Below are 22783 nucleotides of genomic sequence, written 5' to 3'. Positions count from 1 at the left end.
CATCCTGCTAGTAATAGCTCACCTTAAGTGATCACTCTGGTTACAGTGTGTATGGTAACACCCATTGTCTCATGTTCTCTATGTATATAAATCTCCCCACTGTATTTTCCACTGAATGCATCCGATGAAGTCAGCTGTAGCTCACAAAAGCTTATGCTCAAATAAATTGGTTAGTCTCTAAGGTGCCACAAGTCCTCCTTTTCTTTTTGCGAATACAGACGAACACGGCTGCTACTCTGATACCTGTGTACTTCCAGTTCAAATGAGGTGTGCTGTTGACTGGTCAGTTCATAACTTTGGTGTTCATAGCTCTGAAGATCTACTGTATTTTTCTTAAAAGTCTGACTTCTGGAGTCAAGAGATGACATGAGATCTCTGCTTTCATTTTAAAAAAAGAAGGAATTTTCTGATGATTGCAGAGAAAAGTTTACAAATGTGATGTGAATGTACCCTGAAAGCCTAGAAACCAGGAGATAAAAAAACATTTGGGTTCATTTTATTTAAAAACCTCTGGATTTTTAGGCTAACCACCTGATTTTTGGGACCTAACTTGATATTTTTTTTAAGCGTTGGGGACTGTTAATACTTAGTTTTGTACCCTGTCATTTATTTAGAATGAGCAAATCATGTGGTTTTCTTGGTAGAGAACACTATGCTTGAGGTGATGTCTGGGCTTTCAATATTATCTCCTATTTACTGTTGCCTATAGCATTTGAAAATATTCACCCTTTTGGCTGAAAATACCCTATTTTTTTCTCAGTCAAAAGATTTTTTTTGGTAAAGTTTGAACAAAATCTGTTCACCCATTTTTCAGGTGAGATGTAAAAAGTAATTTTCTTGTTGTAAAATGAAGACTCTTGGTAAGTGTAAATCAAAGGGCAGAACTCAAATCTCAAACTTTGGGTAAGTACTTGTCTCTTGAGGGTTACTCTCCAGGTCAGTGTTTGGGTGCATTTGATGGTAGAATTGGACTTACTGTTTGCAGTGTAGGTGAGGTTAGGGTTATTGTGAGAGAGCTATCTTTTTCACTTCGTGACTTTTGAATGTGTTTAATGGTAGCAGTGTTAGTTTTTATATTGAATAGGATAAAATGGTAAACAAAAACGTCATTATCTGCAATAGAAAACTATTAACATTAGTTTCCAGTAGAGCTCAGTATGCAAGAATAGGTCACATGTCTCCTGGGAAGTTAAAAGCAAATACTGTCAGAGGCTACTAATAGTTAAAATATATGCCTGCTATGGAAACTTAAGGCCTAAATTTTCAAAAGTGACTAGTGATTTTGGGAGTCGCAGAGGTCTGATTTTCAGAGGAATGATGCTCAGAACTTTCTAAACACCCAAAATTATTAGTCTCACTTGAAAATGTAGTTCTTAAATATTCACTGGCACTCCAGTCCATCTGCTGTCAAGCAAAGTCTGTATTATTACTAATATGAAAGAAATTTCCTGTACGTCATACTTCTCTATTCAAAGGCTAGCAATTACCTAGGAGGAGCTCTGGGATAAACAAGACACTAGAAGATCTGATAAATCATGAGAGGGTCAAGTATTCCACATTGTTCTTCTGGCCATGCACCTTATTTTTAAAGTTTCTGTATTACAGAGACAATTATAGCTTTGTCCCTTGCAGTCATGTTTTCTATGTCAGCTCATTGTGAGTACCTAAATTAGTGTTGTGCAGCGATTTCCACACTCTCTCCTCCCTGTCCCGCCTCCCCCGCGATATTTCAGGTGCAGAGCTTATCTTCATTGCAACAGTTAGCTCAAGTTATTCCACTTGAGTGAGAGTGGCCACACTGCAAAACAGTCAAGCTACACAGAAAGACTGGATTCACAGCTGATGAGTTGTGCCAATTCAAACTCTAGCCTGTAGCTGCACCCCCACTGCATTGCTAGCTTGAGCATCAGCACCATTCAAGCATCAACCCATGCATCCTGCCAGGTCAGCTAGCTCGAGTGCAAACCACCACTGAGCTCAAGCTAGAGATTTTTATGTGCACAAAGGAGTCAGGTTAGGGGCAACACTCAATTTGTATCTTCAGCTAACACTGTAGTGAAGGACAATCCCTTAAACTCTGATAAACTAATGTCTCCACATTTAAACTGCATGTGAACAATATGCAGATCTACCTGTCTCTTTCCTGTCCAAACAAAAAGCTCAGCCTCTCTCTCTCTCTCTCTCTCACATCTCCTTGTGAAAGTCTAGTGGTCAGTTCAAGCTTAACATGGCTAAAACATCTTAATCTTCCCCCCCAAGCTCTTCACACTAGCTCCTTTTCAATCACTGCGGACAGTGCCACCATCCTGCCTTTTACTAAGGCCTGTACCCTGAGTATCATTTTCAACTTAAACCTTCTCTAGATTCTCATGTCCAGGCTACATCTGTCTTGCAGATTCTTATGTTACATCTCTAAGATACTGGCTTTCCCTGTCCATTCACGCAGTTAAAACTCTCAATCAGGTTCTCCTCATCTTGCATTTTGCTTACTGCAACATCCTTTCCTCTGGCTTTGCCAAGTGCAATTTTTCCCTGTTCACACCCATTCAGAATGCTGCTGGAAAGATCACTTTCCTACCTAGTCACATGAGCCATCTCTTTGCATGCCTGTACTGGCTCCCTCTTCTTTATCCACCAAACATATGCTACTTGTTTTCACTATTAAGGCCTTTCGTGACCTATCCCCACCCTACCTCTCATTTCATTCACTATTGAAAGGTTGACTAAGCCTCTGTTGCCTATCCAGTCTGTCCTGCTGATTGATATTGTCTGATTGTTTCCTTGTACTCCCACATCAGTCTATCCATTCAGTTTCTCTTCTCTTATATCTAGATTTGTAAGCTTTTTGGGGCAGGGAGTGTCTTGCTGTTCTGTGTTTGTACAGCACTTAGCACGATGGAGTCCCGGTCCATGACTAGGGTTTCAAGATGCTACCGTAACACAAATGATAGATAATAATAATTATAAGAACCATGACTGAATGCACAGTTTCTGGTGTCTGAGACTCAAGGATGAAAGTGCTGTAGCACAGATGATGAAATTTTTGGCACATTAATATCTCCTTTACGTTCAGTCGTGGGCAGCGGGTGAACCCCCCATTTGGGGAGGCTAACCTGCCTTCCCTGCACGCCGGATGAAGTGCATCCGATGAAGTGAGCTGTAGCTCACGAAAGCTTATGCTCAAATAAATTTGTTAATCTCTAAGGTGACGCAAGTACTCCTTTTCTTTTTAGAGATTGTCACTGCCCTGAGGAGTTTACATCAAAATGCCCCAATCTTGCAAATATTTATGCATATGTATAACTTTACATGCACAGATCCATTAACTTCAAATGGGGGCTATTCACATACGTAATTGTTTGCAGGATCATGGTCTACCTGAAATAACCATGAAGCGCATGGACAGGAAAGATGTAATAAAAGAAGTGTTCAAACAAATAAGTGTCACTTTACGTAACAAGCTAATCATGTAAATTTTCAGATTTTTAAGTAGAGACTGAGACTGGGGAGTGTGAGATCAGACAGCAAAGGAGTGCAAATAAACAATGAAAAACTAAGTTGAAATGGGCTTATAGGAAGGATTTGGAGGAAAATGAAGAATTAAGTAGGTATTTCAGATTTACACAGGTGTAGCTAAGATCAGCATTTGACCTCCAAATGAAGATTTATGAATTCAGAGATGAGAAAGCAAAATGAACAAAATGCAAGGTGGACAAATGTTCGTGACGCTGAGTGTAAGAGAGTAGAATGTAAGGGACTGTAAACTACCTGTAGTCCCCATACAGATTTGATACTTGTTTAATATTTAAATGTAGGAAAAATGAAGTTTGTATTAAGACAAAGAAGAGTTTCATGATTGATAAATTAATAGAAAAGCAAGATTAAGTGTTTTACATTTGCTGACACTGTGTTTTCCTAGGCATCTGCTTTGGGAAAAAAAAATCATTTCAAAAATGTCCATTTTTAATAAACATTAGCCCAAATGCTCAAAAGTGCACATGTGGAAATCCTTCAAGTGTTCGCAAAAAGAAAAGGAGTACTTGTGGCACCTTAGACTAGTTTATTTGAGTTTATTTGAGCATAAGCTTTCGTGAGCTACGGCTCACTTCATCGGATGCATAAAGTGGAAAATACAGTAAGGAGATTTATATACACACAGACCATGAAAAAATGGGTGTTTATCATACACATTGTAAGGAGAGTGATCACTTAAGATGAGCTGTTACCAGCAGGAGAGTGGGGTGGGGGGAGAGAGAACCTTTTGAAGTGATAATCAAGGTGGGCCATTTCTAGCACATTTGCAGGAGTTAACAAGAACATCTGAGGAACAGTGGGGGGCGAGGAAGCGGGGAGAGGAATAAACAATAAACGGAATCACAGACATGAAGGTCGCTATCTTAAAACAAAAAAACTTCAAATCCAGACTCCAGCGAGAAACTGCTGAATTGGAATTCATTTGCAAATTGGATACTATTAATTTAGGCTTAAATAGAGACTGGGAGTGGCTAAGTCATTATGCAAGGTAGCCTATTTCCCCTTGTTTTTTCCTACCCCCCCCCCCCAGACGTTCTGGTTAAACTTGGATTTAAACTTGGAGAGTGGTCAGTTTGGATGAGCTTTTGCCAGCAGGAGAGTGAGTTTGTGTGTGTGTGTGTGTGTGTCCGGGGAAAAAAAAAGGTGGGGGGTGAGAGAGCCTGGATTTGTGCTGGACATGGCCCACCTTGATTACCATGCACATTGTAGGGAGAGTGGTCACTTTGGATGAGCTATTACCAGCAGGAGAGTGAGTTTGTGTGTGTATGGGGGTGTGGGGGTGAGAAAACCTGGATTTGTGCTGGAAATGGCCCACCTTGATTATCATGCACATTGTAGGGAGAGTGGTCACTTTGGATGAGCTATTACCAGCAGGAGAGTGAGTTTGTGTGCGTGTTTTTTGGAGGGGGGTGAGGGAACCTGGATTTGTGCAGGAAATGGCCCACCTTGATTATCATGCACATTGTGTAGAGAGTTGTCATTTTGGATGGGCTATTACCAGCAGGAGAGTGAGTTTGTGTGTGTATGGGGGTGGGGAGGGTGAGAAAACCTGGATTTGTGCTGGAAATGGCCCAACTTGATGATCACTTTAGATAAGCTATTACCAGCAGGACAGTGGGGTGAGAGGAGGTATTGTTTCATGATCTCTGTGGGTATATAAAGTCTGCTGCAGTTTCCACGGTATGCATCTGATGAAGTGAGCTGTAGCTCACGAAAGCTCATGCTCAAATAAATTGGTTAGTCTCTAAGGTGCCACAAGTACTCCTTTTCTTTTTGCGAATACAGACTAACACGGCTGTTACTCTGAAACCTGTCAAGGGGAAATAGTTTTACTTTGTATAATGACTCAACCACTCCCAGTCTCTGTTCAAGCCTAAGTTAATTGTATCCAATTTGCAAATTAATTCCAATTCAGCAGTCTCTCCTTGGAGTCTGTTTTCGAAGTATTTTTTGTTGAAGAATAGTCACTTTTAGGTCAGAAATCAAGTGACCAGAGAGATTGAAGTGTTCTCCAACTGGTTTATGAGTGTTATAATTCTCAACATCTGATTTGTGTCCATTTATTCTTTTACATAGAGACTGTCCAGTTTGACCAATGTACATGGCAGAGAGGCATTGCTGGCATATGATGGCATATATCACATTGGTAGATGTGCAGGTGAATGAGCCTCTGATAGTGTGGCTGATGTCATTAGGCCCTATGATGGTGTCCCCTGAATAGATAGATGGGCACAGTTGGCAACGGGCTTTGTTGCAAGGATAGGTTCCTGGGTTAGTGGTTCTGTTGTGTGGTGTGTGGTTGCTGGTGAGTATTTGCTTCAGGTTGGGGGGCTGTCTGTAGGCAAGGACTGGGCTGTCTCCCAAGATCTGTGAGAGTGATGGGTCTTCCTTCAGGGTAGGTTGTAGATCCTTGATAATGCGTTGGGGAGGTTTTAGTTGGGGGCTGAAGGTGACGGCTAGTGGCGTTCTGTTATTTTCTTTGTTAGGCCTGTCCCGTAGTAGGTGACTTCTGGGTCCTCTTCTGGCTCTGTCAATCTGTTTCTTCACTTCAGCAGGTGGATATTGTAGTTGTAAGAATGCTTGATAGAGATCTTGTAGGTGTTTGTCTCTGTCTGGGGGGTTGGAGCAAATGTGGTTGTATCGTAGAGCTTGGCTGTAGACAATGGATTGTGTGGTGTGGTCTGGGTGAAAGCTGGAGGCATGTAGGTAGGAATAGCGGTCAGTAGGTTTCTGGTATAGGGTGGTGTTTATGTGACCATCACTTATTAGTACTGTAGTGTCCAGGAAGTAGGATCTCTTGTGTGGACTGGTCCAGACTGAGGTTGATGGTGGGATGGAAATTGTTGAAATCATGGTGGAATTCCTCAAGAGCTTCTTTTCTATGGGTCCAGATGATGAAGATGTCATCAATGTAGCGCAAGTAGAGTAGGGGCATTAGGGAACGAGAGCTGAGGAAGAGTTGTTCTAAGTCAGCCATAAAAATGTTGGCATATTGTGGGGCCATGCAGGTACCCATTGTAGTGCCGCTGATTTGAAGGTATACATTGTCCCCAAATGTGAAATAGTTATGAGTGAGGACAAAGTCACAAAGTTCAGCCACCAGGTTTGCCGTGACATTATTGGAGATAGTGTTCTTGACAGCTTGTAGTCCATCTTTGTGTGGAATGTTGGTGTAGAGGGCTTCTACATCCATAGTGGCCAGGGTGGTGTTTTCAGGAAGATCACAGATGGATTGTAGTTTCCTCAGGAAGTCAGTGGTGTCTCGAAGATAGCTGGGACTGCTGGTAGCGTAGGGCCTGAGGAGGGAGTCTAAATAGCCAGACAATCCTGCCGTCAGGGTGCCAATGCCTGAGATGATCAGGCGCCCAGGATTTCCAGGTTTATGGATCTTTGGTAGCAGATAGAATACCCCAGGTCGGGGTTCCAGGGGTGTGTCTGTGCGGATTTGTTCTTGTGCTTTTTCAGGGAGTTTCTTGAGCAAATGCTGTAGTTTCTTTTGGTAACCCTCAGTGGGATCAGAGGGTAATGGCTTGTAGAAAGTGGTGTTGGAGAGCTGCTGAGCAGCCTCTTGTTCATATTCTGACCTATTTATGACAACAGCACCTCCTTTGTCAGCCTTTTTGATTATGATGTCAGAGTTGTTTCTGAGGCTGTGGATGGCATTGTGTTCTGCACGGCTGAGGTTATGGGACCTTCAAATGTTAGTGTGTCGGCATGCAAATTCATGATGTTCATGCAGGCATAAGTAGGGCCCTACCAAATTCACAGCCATGACAAATGCATCATGGACCATGAAATCTGGTCTTTTGTGTGCTTTTACCCTATACTATACAGATTTTAGAGGGGAAACCAGGGTTTCTCAAATTGGGGGTCCTGCCCCAAAAGGGAGTTGCAGGGGGTCACCAGATTATTTTAGGGCGGTCATGATATTGCCACCCTTACTTCTGCGCTGACTTTAGAGCCGGGCAGCCGGAGAGCGGCGATGACTGGCCGGGCACCCAGTTCTGAAGGCAGCGTCCTGCCAGCATCAGCACAGGAGTAAGGGTGGCAGTACCATACCATGCCATTCTTCTATCTACGCTGCTGCTGGTGGCGACTCTACCTTCAGAGCTGGGCTCCCAGCCTGCAGCCGCCACTCTCCAGCTGCTCAGTGAAGGCTACACGTGTAGAAGTAAGGGTAGCAGTACTGCAACCCTCCCTACAATAACATTGCGACACCCCCACACACAATCACACAGCTCCTTTTTGGTTCAGGACCCCTACAATTACAAGACCATGAAATTTCAGATTTAAATAGCTGAAATCATGAAATTTACAATTTTTAAAATCTTATGACTGTGAAATTGACCAAAATGGACCTTGAATTTGGTAGGGCCCTAGGCACCAGGCATTGTGTATATGCAAATTGGGTGTAACCGAAAATGTTCACACAATTTAGAGAACGTTGTCCTTCATTTATAGTTGTGGTTTTTAATATGTCAGAAGCATTTAGAACGTTGTTAATGTATAAATCAAAGTAAATAAATAAAATGGATTTTATACAAAAAAATGTTTCATTGTATGAACTTTCAGAGTACTGCCTTAAGCAACATAGGTTCAGTTTCTCTTAATGTAAAATTTACCATGTTAGCTAAAAATAACCTAGATTTAAGAGGATATACATGTACAAATCCATTTGCTTTTGGATACTGTGAGTGTTTCCACTTTGTGGCAGTAAACCAAAAGGAACCATGTTGAGTTCTGCTGCTGTTTTTTTAAAAGGGAGAAAATGTTTACCAAATGAAATACTGGGGACAGAGATATTACTCTTAGACCTGTACTAGAATTTTGCAAATGATGGGGAGGAGAAAATGTTATGAAAGCATAATTTGTACAATGACTGTTCAACATTAAAATAATAATTTTATTTTCACACAGCAATGAATTTATTTAAAAGACCATTCAGTTCTATGACGAGTGTAGAGTGATGCTTTATCTCTATCCGCTATTGTGTGTTTGTGCCCTGTGTGGTAGAGAAAGAGTTATGTTGCTCCTTTTTATTGTGGATTAATTTTATTGTATCTTTCTTAAGGATTTTCATTTCCTGGATAGATCTGTTGCTTTGATCAGATTTAAAACTTTAACGTATGAGGAGAAAAACTATCTGTGATAAGTTGGACAATATTTTTGAGGGGGGAAAATGAATGAGGTGATATGTACTGTTTTATTGCCATGTTTTTATAATGCATCTTTGTGAAATTGTCAGGAAAATAGACTACCAGGCGAGCCACAAAAAACTACTTCCCACACTTGACCATGGTGATGATGAAATAAACTAGATGTTTTATTTACTTGTTTAAAAAAAAAATCACTCTTAGTAGTCAATTAGAATTTTGCAAGGCTGAGCTAATGTGTTTAGAAAAGACATTGTAAAAAATTGAAATCTAAGGTGTTGATTACTATTCTGGATCTGGGTGGCGGTTGTGTATACGTTACCTTCAGTAGTCCTGCACCTGTGAAAGGACAGAGGAAATTGAGGGAAATAGCTTAACAACTTTTTTCATTCCGTCTGTCACAGCAAAATGTTTAGGAGTCAATGAAATCCTTAAGTCAGCAGCTTCTGATTTGAAGTGGTTCTCTCTGTGCCTTTAATTTAAATCTGTATTATAATTGAAAAGAGGGTAGGTATAAAATGGTTGCTTGCTCAGACTTTGTTTAAAAGATTATTTTTATTAAATTATAACAGGATCAAAAAGTGAAGGTAATTAGTCCTTTGCTTATTGGGACCCCTTCCGCTCCATGTAATGGGAAGGGCAAGGTGGTCATGCCCCCCCGACTATATTACCTTAAAATCACTTGAGAAGAGTAGGTATACTCTTCTCAAGTGATTTTAAGGTAATATAGTCTGGATCTCATGTCTCACAACAGCATCCAAAGCATGCGAGTATCTAGCAGTAATCTTGTCATATTTTTGTTCATACATGCTATATAAATATCCTCTGATTGCATTAACATTAGTAAGTATATTAAAGCCTTGTTTTTACCAAAAAATGCACGTAATATATTTTAAATTTACATTATATTACCATGGTATATGTTCAGTGTCACTAACAATTGTGCAGTGAAATAGAGAAGATTGTGTGAGAATCATATGGTGTGAAGTAGTGCACCATTATTAGTTATCTTTCCAGGAGAGGTAATGTGGATTGTATTGATCAATATGTCAAGTAGCGGTAAATAAAATATTTCTAAATACTTATTGTCATCAGGATTAGTCCTAAGGAAATTCAGAAAATGTTGCTTTTCTAACATGTATCTGATAACCTGACACTGAAGTTTGTAGTGAATATTTGGATAACAGTTGTCGGAGTCCTTGAAAAGGAGTAATAGTAAAAGCTAGTTGCTAAAACTATGGGCTGAAAGCATTTGGGCCTACTGCAGGTCCTTTGTGTACCTAATGAGTGATAGCTCATAGTCCGTATGTTTTATTATATCTTTCAAAAACGTTTCTCTGCCTCCCTTATGCTGCTGCAGCTTCAGTTACCCTGTATCAGCACACAGGGCCATGTAAATCTGTTCCACAGTAAGAATGGCAGCCTTCCTTTCCTTCTAACGTTTCATTTAATTCTCTATGCTACAAGAATTGTTTGTTTATTGTGCTTTTTCATGTGCTATAACATAGCTGTCAAGGCATAAGCAGCAGGAGAATAAAAAAAAAATTCTGTGTGGAATGAGTTTGTGTCTCAAACAGTAAAGTGTTTTGCCCAAAATATGCCCAGGGATCAGTTGACTTCTCCTGATGACATTCTGTTGTAGAGCAGAGTCCCATTTCAGAGTCAGATTTTGGCAGCAAATTACTGGATGTAGGTCACAGTATCTGTTTTAGGTATTTCTAGAGCAGTGGTTCTCAAACTAGGGCCGCCACTTGTTCAGCGACAGCCCCTGGCAGGCTGCTGCAGGCCAATGGGGGCTGTAGGAAGGGTGGCCAGCACATCCCTCAGCCCGCACCACTTCCCGCAGCCCCCATTGGCCTGGGGCAGCGAACTGCGGCCAGTGGGAGTCGCGATCAGCCGAACCTGTGGATGCAGCAGGTAAACAAACCGGCCCAGCCTGCCAGGGGCTTTCCCTGAACAAGCGGTGGCCCTAGTTTGAGAACCACTGTTCTAGAGCATCTATCAAAGTAAGATCTCAGTATGGTATCACAAGAGCTTGAATTGTGCGGAGAGCCAAAGCTAATATGTATCTACAGACCTGTGTGTGTAAGTTTGACAGTGAAGGATGTGGTGTAAAGTGGATGAACAGCAGGAATTTTCAAATAAAATATAACCATTTTATATCTGGAAAACTTAAAGCATGATTTCTTTCCCCCCCCCATTTTATAGTGTCTCAATGTAATATCAGCTTGAAGAAGCAAAGGAGTCGAAGTATCTTTAGCACCTTATTCTGCTGTTTTCGTGACTACAATGTGGAACCACCATCTATCAATAGCACTAGTACTCTTCCTCCATTGGTGGAGGAGAATGGAGGACTTCAGAAGGTGAGTGACTTGTACCATTTTTTTTGCCTTTAGATCCTTGTAAATAAATTGGCAGTCTCAAATTGCATGGTATGTTTCCCATGTGAAAGGCTCAACTTTACTGTAACTCAAATAGTGTGAACATCGTGAAAAAGTAGCAAATAGCACCCGTTGAGACACCAATTTAAAATATTTTCATTTTTCTTTAAAAAGGTAGTCCTAATTTAAGACAAGGTACTAGTACTGCAGCTCTGAAGAAAATAACGGTATATGCAAATAATATGGATATGTCTGCAATACAGTTGCTATGGCGCTGCAGCTGCGTTCCTGTAGCAGTATAATGTAGACACTTTCTGTGTCGATGGAAGAGGTTTTTCCAGTGATATAGTTAATCCATCTCTCCAAGAGGCAGCAGCTAGGTCAACAGAAGAATTCTTTTGTCAATCTAGCTGCCTCTACACCAGGGGTTAGGTTGACCTAACTGCAACACTCAGAATGTGAAATTTTTCACAGCCCTAAGCTACGTGGCTAGATCGAGCTAATTTGTGGACCAGGCCTATGTAAAACCTCAAGGAACCCCAAAATCTAGACTTGTGTTGACATAGGAAAAGGACTCTTACTTTTCCTTCCCCCAATCTATCTCCTTCCCCTCCATTGTTAATCTCCAACTAAAGAGGGTTAGATATTGTTCCTTCTGGAGCCAATTAGCACTACTTTGAGCTTCAGTTGAAATAGCTTTTTAAGTGATATGAGGCATTCCTAGCATGCGGTAGGGCAAGGGAGAGATTCACATTCCGATTCTTTCAATCACACCTCACCTCATAGGTATTGTGCTGCCATGAGACCACCCCAGAGATGTCAATTTAGAGTGATTATTTTCCGAGATTGCAGGTTGTGTTGTGCTTGCTTATTTTGAGGTTCAAAATAGTAATTGAACAGTGGGTAATTTAAATTGAGTAACCCCTTAACATTTCTAATCTTTAAATGAAAATCAGTGGCTATGAAATCCAGAGGGTTACATAGCTATATAACTATAGCATATAATGATAACTCTGTACATCTTTTAAACTGATAACATGGAGGCAACTTGCCTTGCTTGACCAAAGACTTAGTTTGGCATGGGGATCATAGGCATCCTATCTTTTTCCCAAAGCCATGCTATATTTTCAGAACTCGCCATGGCAGAATTGTATTATACTGTTATCCAGAGCAACTTCCCATCTGTTCCTTTAAGCATGGGAGCCTCAGAAGAACAGAGGTGAGCCTTTGCTGCTGATGTGAGCAAGAGCAATCGAAATAAAGGAATTCCTTCCCCCCCCCCCCCCCTTCCACTTCTCGCAGTTCAGAATCTTGACGCAGTTCATGTCACTTTTCTGCTTTTGTAAATGCTTCGTGGACTTTGAAACGCTGGAGCAGTGGCACAGGCGCTATTCAGGGGAAGGAAGAAAGGATAAGCAGATCAGGATGGCAGGGAAACTAAGTGGAAGGTTGGAGTGTTGAATTGGAATAGTGCACACTAGTCTGGGACTGAATTTGGTCCATTGCCCATGGGGCCAGTAGGTTAGGTGCACTGCAGTGTGTATGCTGTACCCGGAGAAGAGGTGGAATTGCATCTCTGTCTAGTAGACCTCTTTGCCTAGCTGCATTATTGACTAATTGTGGAGTGAGCAAAATCTAGTCTTCCATGGATAAAGGGAGAGTCTCAGACTTCTAGTCTACTGCAGGGAGTGTGTGCAAAAACGTAGTAATATGGGAGGAACGGGGAATTAACAAAGCTCTGTCCCTTACAAAATAACAGGATGTGTGAAGGTTGCAAGGAGATAAGATTATTGGCAAAATAAGGGGTGAAAAAAAAATGAATAAATTCCAGAGGAAGAAAAAGATCCAGAGAAAGAGATAAATGTTAAATATTTGAGTTTTAGTAGTGGTATTGTATTGGGAGACCAAACTGATAAAATGATCTAAGTTCTTTGGATTGATGCCAAAAACTTCAAAATGTAAAGTACCCCTAAATATTCTCTCACTTTTTAATGTATGTGGTATCCTCAAATCTCTAGAAAATATCTTATAATTCAATTTTTATGGGATAGAATAATTACTCTTAGTGTGATTATCCAAAATAGAAATGTTCATAAGGCATCATAATATACAGATAACTCTGACAGATGTACATTATGCCTTGAGGGACCCACCACATATGCTATGTAAATACTAGATATTGTCCTCATGTTAATCTGTATTAATATAATATTAATATTAAATTGTTGACTCCAATTTGTAAAATTCAGAAATGAATGTTCATCCAAATTCATATAGTCAGAAACAAATGTCACAAGGTTCACATTTTAAAATTAGACAACAGTTTTCAGTGAATTCAGTAGAAGTATTCAGTGAATAATTAACAATCAAAAGAATGCTTAGGAAGGATTAAATTTTTCATAACTATGAATAGACTAAAGAGTGAGGCAGACATATTTTAATTTGTAAAAAGGCCAGTTTCAACAAAGCTTTAGAGTACTTGGTAGTAAAAAGTGTCAAATCCTTAAACCACTTAACTAAGCCTGTAAAGTAGAGGGATAGCTCAGTGGTTTGAGTATTGGCCTGCTAAATCCAGGGTTGCAAGTTCAATCCTTGAGGGGGCCATTTAGGGATCTGGGGCAAAAATTGGGGATTGGTCCTGCTTTGAGCAGGGGGTTGGACTAGATGACCTCCTGAGGTCCCTTCCAACCTTGATATTCTGTGATTCTATGAAAGTTATTGAAAGGAGATGGAGGTCTTGAACCTTGATGAAAATAAGTGAAAGCTGTATGAATGTGTCGTAGATAGGAGCTTAGTTGCAGTGGTAATGTATATGCTGCCTTTATTTTAAATTTGAAATAACACTGTCAGAGAATTTAAAGTTGATAATTGCATAAGTAATTTGGAATGATAAATAATTGAACATTCAGTGTCACGTTGTATGGGATAATGCAGTTTTTCAGAAGATGCTTTGAATTTGCAGCTCTCAAGTCATGTTTCATCAGGCAAAAGTTTTTGTGACCTATTTCCCTGAAAAACAGAGGAAGGGCATTAAGCAATTATGGTGTTCGTCCCTATCAGGAGCTGTAGTATAAAATGGTCTATGTATTTCACCATCTGTCTTTTAGGGTTGTTGCTATATGGATGCTGATGATAAAGATAAGAAAAACAAATTGAGAGAAGGAAGTAGACATGGGGAAAGCACATTGTGATTTTATAGCAATTTAGTGTAAGCCATTCTAAAACTGTTAAAGAACGTTCTTGAAATTGATCTAATAGGTTTAGTTTGAATTGGTTTAGGAGTTAGTTTTTAATCCGTTTCAGCATTAACAGCTTGTTGTTAAGCAAAATGGAAAGCAACAACTACATTTTTATAAAATACATGTCTCCAAAACTAAGTGAAATAAGACAGGTCTTCTAACATTCTTGTGTTAAATAATTCTGTTGCTATTTAATCTTTTTGGTTTACTCTGAAAAATATTTTTCAGAACATACAGCAAATGTGGTGTTTGAATTTTACCAAGCATTGCAGTCTGGCTACCTGAGTGACCCCTTACTGGTTTATAGGGTTGGAAGAAGTGCACAGCTGAGGATGATATTGCATAACCACAATTTTATAGCAGTGATTACTATTGCATTTTAAAAAAAGAAACTTTGATACTCTCTAAAAAGTATGAAGCTATTTTTTAAAGTTCTACTCAGAACAGTCTCTTTGCAACGTGTGCCTTATATGTTGAGTTCTGAGCAGTCCATTCTGTAAAATAGTTAATTTGCAGCACAGCTGAAATTATAATGCAAACTTTTTTCTGTTATTTGTCCATTTAGCTACAGTGCCCCTTAATGCAGAACAAACCTTTGTGCTGTGGCCCACAGATCTGTTATAATGGGTACATCATCCTGCTTGCACCTTAGGTGCAGAACCAGACCTGTCAGTATGGCAGCAAGGGAATGCCCTTCCTCTTGAAGTTCCCTCCATTTTTTCTTCCTCCCCAATGGCAAACAGAGTCAACCAATCCTCCTGGCTGTATAGGCAAAAGGAAGGTCTTTTGAGTGCTCCCCCCTTATCAGCTGTGTCATCGGGGAGTTCAGATGACTCTGGCTAGAGTGCAGTTTCATTCACAGCGTAACATAAGAACGGCCATACTAGGTCAGACCAAAGGTCCATCCAGCCCAGTATCCTGTCTACCGACAGTGGCCAATGGCAGGTGCCTCAGAGGGAGTGAACCTAACATGTAATGATCAAGTGATCTCTCTCCTGCCATCCATCTCCACCCTCTGACAAACAGAGGCTAGGGACACCATTCCTTACCCATCCTGGCTAATAGCCATTAATGAACTTAACCTCCATGAATTTATCCAGTTCTCTTTTAAACCCTTTTATAGTCCTAGCCTTCACAACTTCTTCAGGCAAGGAGTTCCACAGGTTAACTGTGCACTGTGTGAAGAAGAACTTCCTTTTATTTGCAAAAAGAAAAGGAGTACTAGTGGCACCTTAGAGACTAACCAATTTATTTGAGCATAAACTTTCAGCTACAGCTCACTTCATCGGATGCATTCAGTGGAAAATACAGTGAGGAGATTTATATACACACAACATGAAAAAATGGGTGTTATCATACACACTGTAAGGAGAATGATCACTTAAGATGAGGGATTACCAGCAGGAGAGTGGGGAGGAGAAAACCTTTTGTAGTGATAATCAAGGTGGGCCATTTCCAGCAGTTAACAGGAACGTCCGAGGAGCAGTGGGGGGTGGGGGAAATAAACATGGGGAAATAGTTTTACTTTGTGTAACGACACATCCACTCCCAGTCTCTATTCAAGCCTAAGTTAATTGTATCCAGTTTGCAAATTAATTCCAATTCAGCAGTCTCTCATTGGAGTCTGTTTTGAAGTCTTTTTGTTCTAATATTGCAACCTTTAGGTCTGAAATAAATTGGTTAGTCTCTAAGGTGCCACTAGTACTCCTTTTCTTTTTGCGAATACAGACTAACACGGCTGCTACTCTGAAACCTTCCTTTTATTTGTTTTAAACCTGCTGCCCACTAATTTAATTTGGTGGCCCCTAGTTCTTATACTGTGGGAACAAGTAAATACCTTTCCTTATTCACTTTCTCTGCACCACTGATGATTTTATATACCTCTATCATATCCCCCCTTAGTCTCCTCTTTTCCAAGCTGAAAAGTCCTAGCCTCTTTAATCTCTCCTCATATAGGACCTGTTCCAAACCCCTAATCACTTTAGTTGCCCTTCTCTGAACCTTTTCTAATGCGAGTGTATCTTTTTGAGATGAGGGGACCACGTCTGTACGCAGTATTCAAATTGTGGGCATACCATGGATTTATATAAGGGCAATAAAATATTTTCCATCTTATTCTCTATCCCTTTTTTAATGATTCCTAACATCGCATTTGCTTTTTTGACTGCCGCTGCACACTGTGTGGATATCTTCAGAGAACTATCCACGATGACTCCAAGATCTTTCTCCTGATTAGTTGTAGCTAAATTAGCCCCCATCATATTGTATGTATAAGTGGGGTTATTTTTTCCAATGTGCATTACTTTACATTTACCACATTAAATTTCATTTGCCATTTTGTTGCCCAGTCACTTAGTTTTGTGAGATCTTTTGAAGTTCTTCGCAGTCTGCTTTGGTCTTAACTGTCTTGAGCAGTTTAGTATCATCTGCAAACTTTGCCACCTCATTGTTTACCCCTTTCTCCAGATCATTTGTGAATAAGTTGAATAGGATTGGTCGTAGGAGTGACCCTTGGGGAACACCACTAGTTACCCATCTCCATTCTGAAAATTTACCATTTATTCCTACCCTTTGTTCCCTGTCTTTTAACCAGTTCTCAATCCATGAAAGGATCTTCCCTCTTATCCCATGACAACTTAATTTATGTAAGAGCCTTTGGTGAGGGACCTTGTCAAGGGCTTTCTGGAAATCTAAGTACAATATGTCCACTGGATCCCCCTTGTCCACGTTTGTTGACCCCCTCAAAGAACTCTAATAGATTAGTAAGACATGATCTCCCTTTACAGAAACCATGTTGACTTTTGCCCAACAATTTATGTTCTTCTATGTGTCTGACAATTTTATTCTTTACTATTGTTTCAACTAATTTGCCCAGTACTGAGGTTAGACTTACCAGTCTGTAATTGCCAGGATCACCTCTAGAGCCCTTCTTAAATATTGGCGTTACATTAACTATTTTCCAGTCACTGGGTACGGTAGCTGATTTAAAGGACAGGTTACAAACCATAGTTAATAGGTCCACAATTTCACATTTGAGTTCTTTCAGAACTCTTGGGTGAATGCCATCTGGTCCTGGTGATTTGTTACTGTTCAGTTTCTCAATTAATTCCAAAACCACCTCTAGTGACACTTCAATCTGTAACAATTCCTCTAATTTGTCACCTACAAAAATATCCCATTTGCCTTGACCCCTTCTTCCAGGCAGGGTAGGGGAGACCAGCTGTGCTTGGCAAGATGAAGTCCAGACAGGGCAACATTGCCTATCCCCCCTCCCCTGGCAGGAAAGGAGGTGTGCGGAATTGGAGAAGAACCGGCTCTGAGACAAGCAGCCCCTCCCCCCAATCTTCATGAATGGAGGTGAAGCCAGAAGGGCAGCGTACCAGATGGAGATTTACTCCTGGAAGAATTCTGCACCAAAAAAGTTAAAAATTCTGCTGTCAAGGTTCCTCCCCCACTCTGAACTCTAGGGTACAGATGTGGGGACCTGCATGAAAAACCTCCTAAGCTTATCTTTACCAGCTTAGGTCAAAACTTCCCCAAGGTATAAAATATTACACCCGTTATCCTTGGACTGGCCGCTACCACCACCAAACTAATACTGGTTACTGGGGAAGAGCTGTTTGGACGCGTCCTTCCCCCCAAAATACTTCCCAAAACCTTGCACCCCACTTCCTGGACAAGGTTTGGTAAAAAGCCTCACCAATTTGCCTAGGTGACTACAGACCCAGACCCTTGGATCTTAAGAACAATGAACAATCCTCCCAACACTTGCACCCCCCCTTTCCTGGGAAATGTTGGATAAAAAGCCTCACCAATTTGCATAGGTGACCACAGACCCAACCCCTTGGATCTGAGAACAATGAAAAAGCATGCCGTTTTTTACAAGAAGACTTTTAATAAAAAATAGAAGTAAATAGAAATAAAGAAATCCCCCCTGTAAAATCAGGATGGTAGATATCTTACAGGGTAATTAGATTCAAAAACATAGAGAACCCCTCTAGGCAAAACCTGAAGTTACAAAAAAGATACATAGACAGAAATAGTTATTCTATTCAGCACAATTCTTTTCTCAGCCATTTAAAGAAATCATAATCTAACACATACCTAGCTAGATTACTTACTAAAAGTTCTAAGGCTCCATTCCTGGTCTATCCCTGGCAGAAACCAGCAACAGACAGACACAGACCCTTTGTTTCTCTCCCTCCTCCCAGCTTTTGAAAATATCTTGTCTCCTCATTGGTCATTTTGGTCAGGTGCCAGCGAGGTTACCTTTAGCTTCTTAACCCTTTACAGGTGAGAGGAGCTTTCCCCTGGCCAGGAGGGATTTCAAAGGGGTTTACCCTTCCCTTTATATTTATGACATCTGCACACAACTTTAAAATTCTGCAAATTTTATTTGTCAAAAGAACACTATATAATCACACCAGTTTCAATTATTTTGGTAATTTATTTCAAAATACCTGTCTGTAACAATACAAACACAACAACAAAAAATTTCCCCAGGAGTAGAGTTAAAGAAACCCCTATGACAACCCAGTTCCTGTTTCTCTGTCCCCTTTCTTTCAGAGTCCAGCCATGGGGCTCCCCCAGCCCAGAAACTCACACCCCTTTCCCCACCAGAGCCAAGCCACGGGCCTCCCAGCCAAGACACTCACACCGCCTACCCTCCTAGAGCCCAGGGATCCAGAGGAAGATCCCTGATGCTGGGTCCCGTGCTTACACAGAGTTTCCTGCACACTCCCGCATCTTTCCTTCAAGGAGTGCTGGGAACTGCAGCTGCTGGGAGCCCTCCAGTTCCCTCCCACTCACCTTGTCTTCTGTTTGCAGACTGGGCTCTGTTGGATCCAGCAGCCCCTAGAGGCGGTCAACATCTCTGCAGCCTGTTTTGTGGGGGGGAAGGAAATTCTGCAAACACAACATTAATCTCTGCAAAATTCTTCATTGCGCAATGGCACAGAATTCCCCAGGAGTAAAGATTGCTCCTGAGTCCCTGTAGCTTGCACCAGCAGCCATGCCCCAGATTGCAGAATTCAGCCACCTCCTCCAGCTCCACTTCCCCAGGAGTCATAGGTGGAGGGCCCTTGTCACAGCACAGATGTTGCCAATGCTGGAGAGAGCTCTCTCCCCCTGCTTCCACCTATGTAACAGCCTTCCTTCCCCAGAACTTCTCATGTCACAGGCTGAGACCTCCAGGAGAAACACAGACCAATCTGGCCCATGTAGATCCCATGCAATAGAGCGGGGACAGCTTCTGGTGAGCCCATCCTTGAGCCCCAAGCCAGTACCTTCCTTGAGAGACCCAGAAAGGGTCCATATGAGGAAGGGGAGAAAAAAACACCCAACCTTTTATAGGACAGGGAGATCACTAGCCATGTGACTTATTTTCGGAGCAATCCCTGAGCACAGTTTCACTCCCACTTCTGAAGCAGGATTAAAGGGGCAAATTCCCAAAGGGGAAATAAATGAATAATCAGTGCTGTTTCCCCTGCTCTCCTTCACAGAGTGTAGTAGCGTGGGCAATCCTCAATGTCTGATTCTCATGGATACCTTCATGAAGTGCATCATAGGAATTAATCATCCGTTTTGGGTTCCTCTGCTCACCATTACAGAGTGCAGCATGGCAGATCAGTGCAGAAAAGATCAGGCCACTGCTTCATAGATACCAAGGCCAGAAGGGACTATTGTGATGATCTAGTATGACTTCAAGTAGAACATAGACCATAGAACTTCCCCAAAATAATTCCTTAGAGCATTTAAAAATTCAGTGATGGTGAATCCACCACAACCCTTTGTAAATTGTTCCAATGGTTAATTACTCTCATTTAAAATTTTTCGGCTTATTTCCATTCTGAATTTGTTTGGCTTCAACTTCCAGCCATTGGATCATGGTTTACCTTTCTCTGCTAGATTGAAGAGCCCATTATTAAATATTTGCTCCTCAGGGAGGTAGGTAGACTATAATCAAATCACCCCTTAGTCTTCTCTTTGTTGAGCTAAATAGATTGAGCTCCTCGACTCTATCAGTATAAGTCATGTCTTCTAATCTTTTAATCATTCCAGTGGCTCTTCTCTGAACTCTCTCCAAGTTATCAACATCCTTCTGGGATTGTGGACACCCCAACTGAACGCTGTATTCCTGCATCAGTGGCACCAGTGCCAAATACAGAGATAACATAACTTCTCTACTCCTACTCGAGATTTCCTGTTTATGCATCCAATGATCACATTAGTCCTTCTAGCTACAGCATTGTACTAGGAGCTCATGTTCAGCTGACTTATCCACCATGACCCCCAAATCTTTTTTTAGAATCACTGCTTTCTGTGATAGTTCCCCATCCTGTAACTATGGCCTGCACTGTTTCTAGATGTATACATTTACACTTAATCATATTAAAATGCATATGGTTTGCTTGCGCCCAGTTTACCAAGCAATCCAGATTGCTCTGAATCAGCGACTTCTCTTCATTATACTCCCCCAATTTTGTGTCATCTATAAACTTTATTAGTGATGATTTGATGTTTTCTTCCAGGTTATAGATAAAAATGTTAGATATGTGCTGATTCCTCAAGGCATGCATGCACATACACCCACTAAGGGAATTCTTCTTCCTTAGTGGAGGAAGGCCAGCAGTCTGAATCAGAGCTAAAAAATTGAGTAGTAAAACATATACATTAAAAAAAAAAATCCAGGCAAAAAAGTACTCGGTATAGTGAAATTACACTTAAGAGGTCTGCAGTTGCCCTAGGTAAGCTATGGCTGTATATCTGTTCTCCTGAACCCTATGAAGGTATAATAGGATAGGGATTTCCTGCCACACCTGAAGGACTGAGAAAGTGTTGCTTTTTTGATCCCAGCTGCCATTGCAGGTTACCATGCCTGGCCTCACCTTCACCTCCTCCCTCCAGAAGCTGGCTGTAGTATAGAGCACTGAGGAATAACCTGAAGCACGCACACACTGATACATGGGCTTCCTGATGTATCTCGAATTCAGGACAAACACAGACACATCATTCCAGGAGAGTCCGTCATAGCCCTGGGCTGAGGATGAATACTGTCAGATACAATGTCTCGTGTCAGAGGAAGATTAACAGACTATAAAGATGGTCATAATGGAAAACAAGTGGTGTCATAAACAAAAATTCAATTCTTATTGGAGGCTATTAGGAATTGTGGTCTAATACACAGGCATGCTCAAGTGATGCACAGTTCACATAATACACAGAATTACTGGGTTGGTATACCTTCTGCGTCTCACCAGTCTCATCAGTCGGCAGAGTTCTAGCTCCAGTTGTACATTCTCTGCTTCTATAGGTGGTGAATGCAGCGAGTCAGATTTTTTTTTTTAAGGGTTTTTCCTGATTCAGATCAGGGAATGGAAATGAGGTGGAACACAATGATTCATTGAGGTCTCAGAGCACTGATTTTTCAATGGATAACAGACCTGTTCTTTTTTCAGAGTAGCAGCCATGTTAGTCTGTATTCGCAAAAAGAAAAGGAGGACTTGTGGCACCTTAGAGACTAACACATTTATTTGAGCATGAGCTTTCGTGAGCTATAGCTCACTTCATCGGATGCATTAAGTGGAAAAGACCTGTTCTTGTGACAGTCAACATGTCTGATAGAGTTTTCAGAATAACTATGAAGAACGTGATCAGCCCCATGCCCAAGAGAAATTCTCCTGTGCTGGGTGGAGCAACGTTTCTTATCTCTCTGTGCACTGCTCACCAAGGAGATGGAACCCCAAGATTTACATGGCAGAAGTCAGTTTAGCAAAGCTGTGGTTGCACCCAGAAATATCTTAATCAGCATGAGTCAATTTGTTGGGCTGGTGATAGACCTCTTTGCATCTGGAACCAGTAAATAAAGTTCCCTGCACTCTGGACCCAGTGAGGTCTTCGTGGAAAGCTGGGTAGGGTTCATGCTATAGGTCTTTCCATGCTTTTTACTGCTTCCCAGGATTATACAGAAGATAAGAGCTAGAGCAGAGGTTCTCAAACTGGGGGTTGGGACCTCTCAGGGGGCCATGAGGTTATTATATGGAGGGTCGCGAGCTGTCAGCCTCCACCCCAACCCCACTTTCCCTCCAGCAGTTATAATGGTGTTAAATATATTAAAATGTGTTTTTAATTTATAGGGGGGGGTCGCACTCAGAGGCTTGCTATGTGAAAGGGTCACCAGTACAAAAGTTTGAGAAGCACTGAGCTAGAGTGTGGTTATGATTCTGTTTTTGTACTTCTGGCTGAAGAAGCTATGGCTCTCAGAATTGATTAACCTAGCATTGCCTTTTGGGATGCCTCTGTCTCAGGGGATCTGCTGTTGTAAGTTCAATCCTCTATCTTGGCCCAGACAGATTTAAAATGAATAACTGGATGAAGTGATTACTGCTCTAAAGGATCCCAAAACAGAAGTCAAGAAATATAACTTATTCTACTGCCTGATGCAAAGTCCATAGTTTTAACTACCGCTTCCAATCAG

The 22783-nt window shown here is 41.2% G+C and overlaps 1 protein-coding gene across 5 annotated transcripts in view; it reads left to right on the top strand.

The window, feature by feature from the left end:
• The window catches only part of CTDSPL (CTD small phosphatase like), a 120654-nt gene that overhangs the window by 62632 nt on the left and 35239 nt on the right, over positions 1–22783 (top strand). For all 5 annotated transcript variants that reach the window (XR_012157652.1, XM_073334731.1, XM_073334730.1 and 2 more), the window contains exon 2: positions 10896–11050. Coding sequence is in view for 4 of the 5 variants with exons in the window: in XM_073334731.1 (XP_073190832.1) it covers positions 10896–11050 (155 nt within the window). In the remaining variant the exon portion in view is untranslated. The remainder of the gene's footprint in view (positions 1–10895; positions 11051–22783) is intronic.

The sequence above is a fragment of the Lepidochelys kempii genome, chromosome 2, assembly GCF_965140265.1.
Source record: "Lepidochelys kempii isolate rLepKem1 chromosome 2, rLepKem1.hap2, whole genome shotgun sequence".
In the NCBI taxonomy this organism is placed as follows: Eukaryota; Metazoa; Chordata; order Testudines; family Cheloniidae; genus Lepidochelys; species Lepidochelys kempii.
The sequence above is the reverse complement of the archived record's forward strand: the minus strand, read 5'-3'. Positions and strand labels throughout refer to the sequence as shown.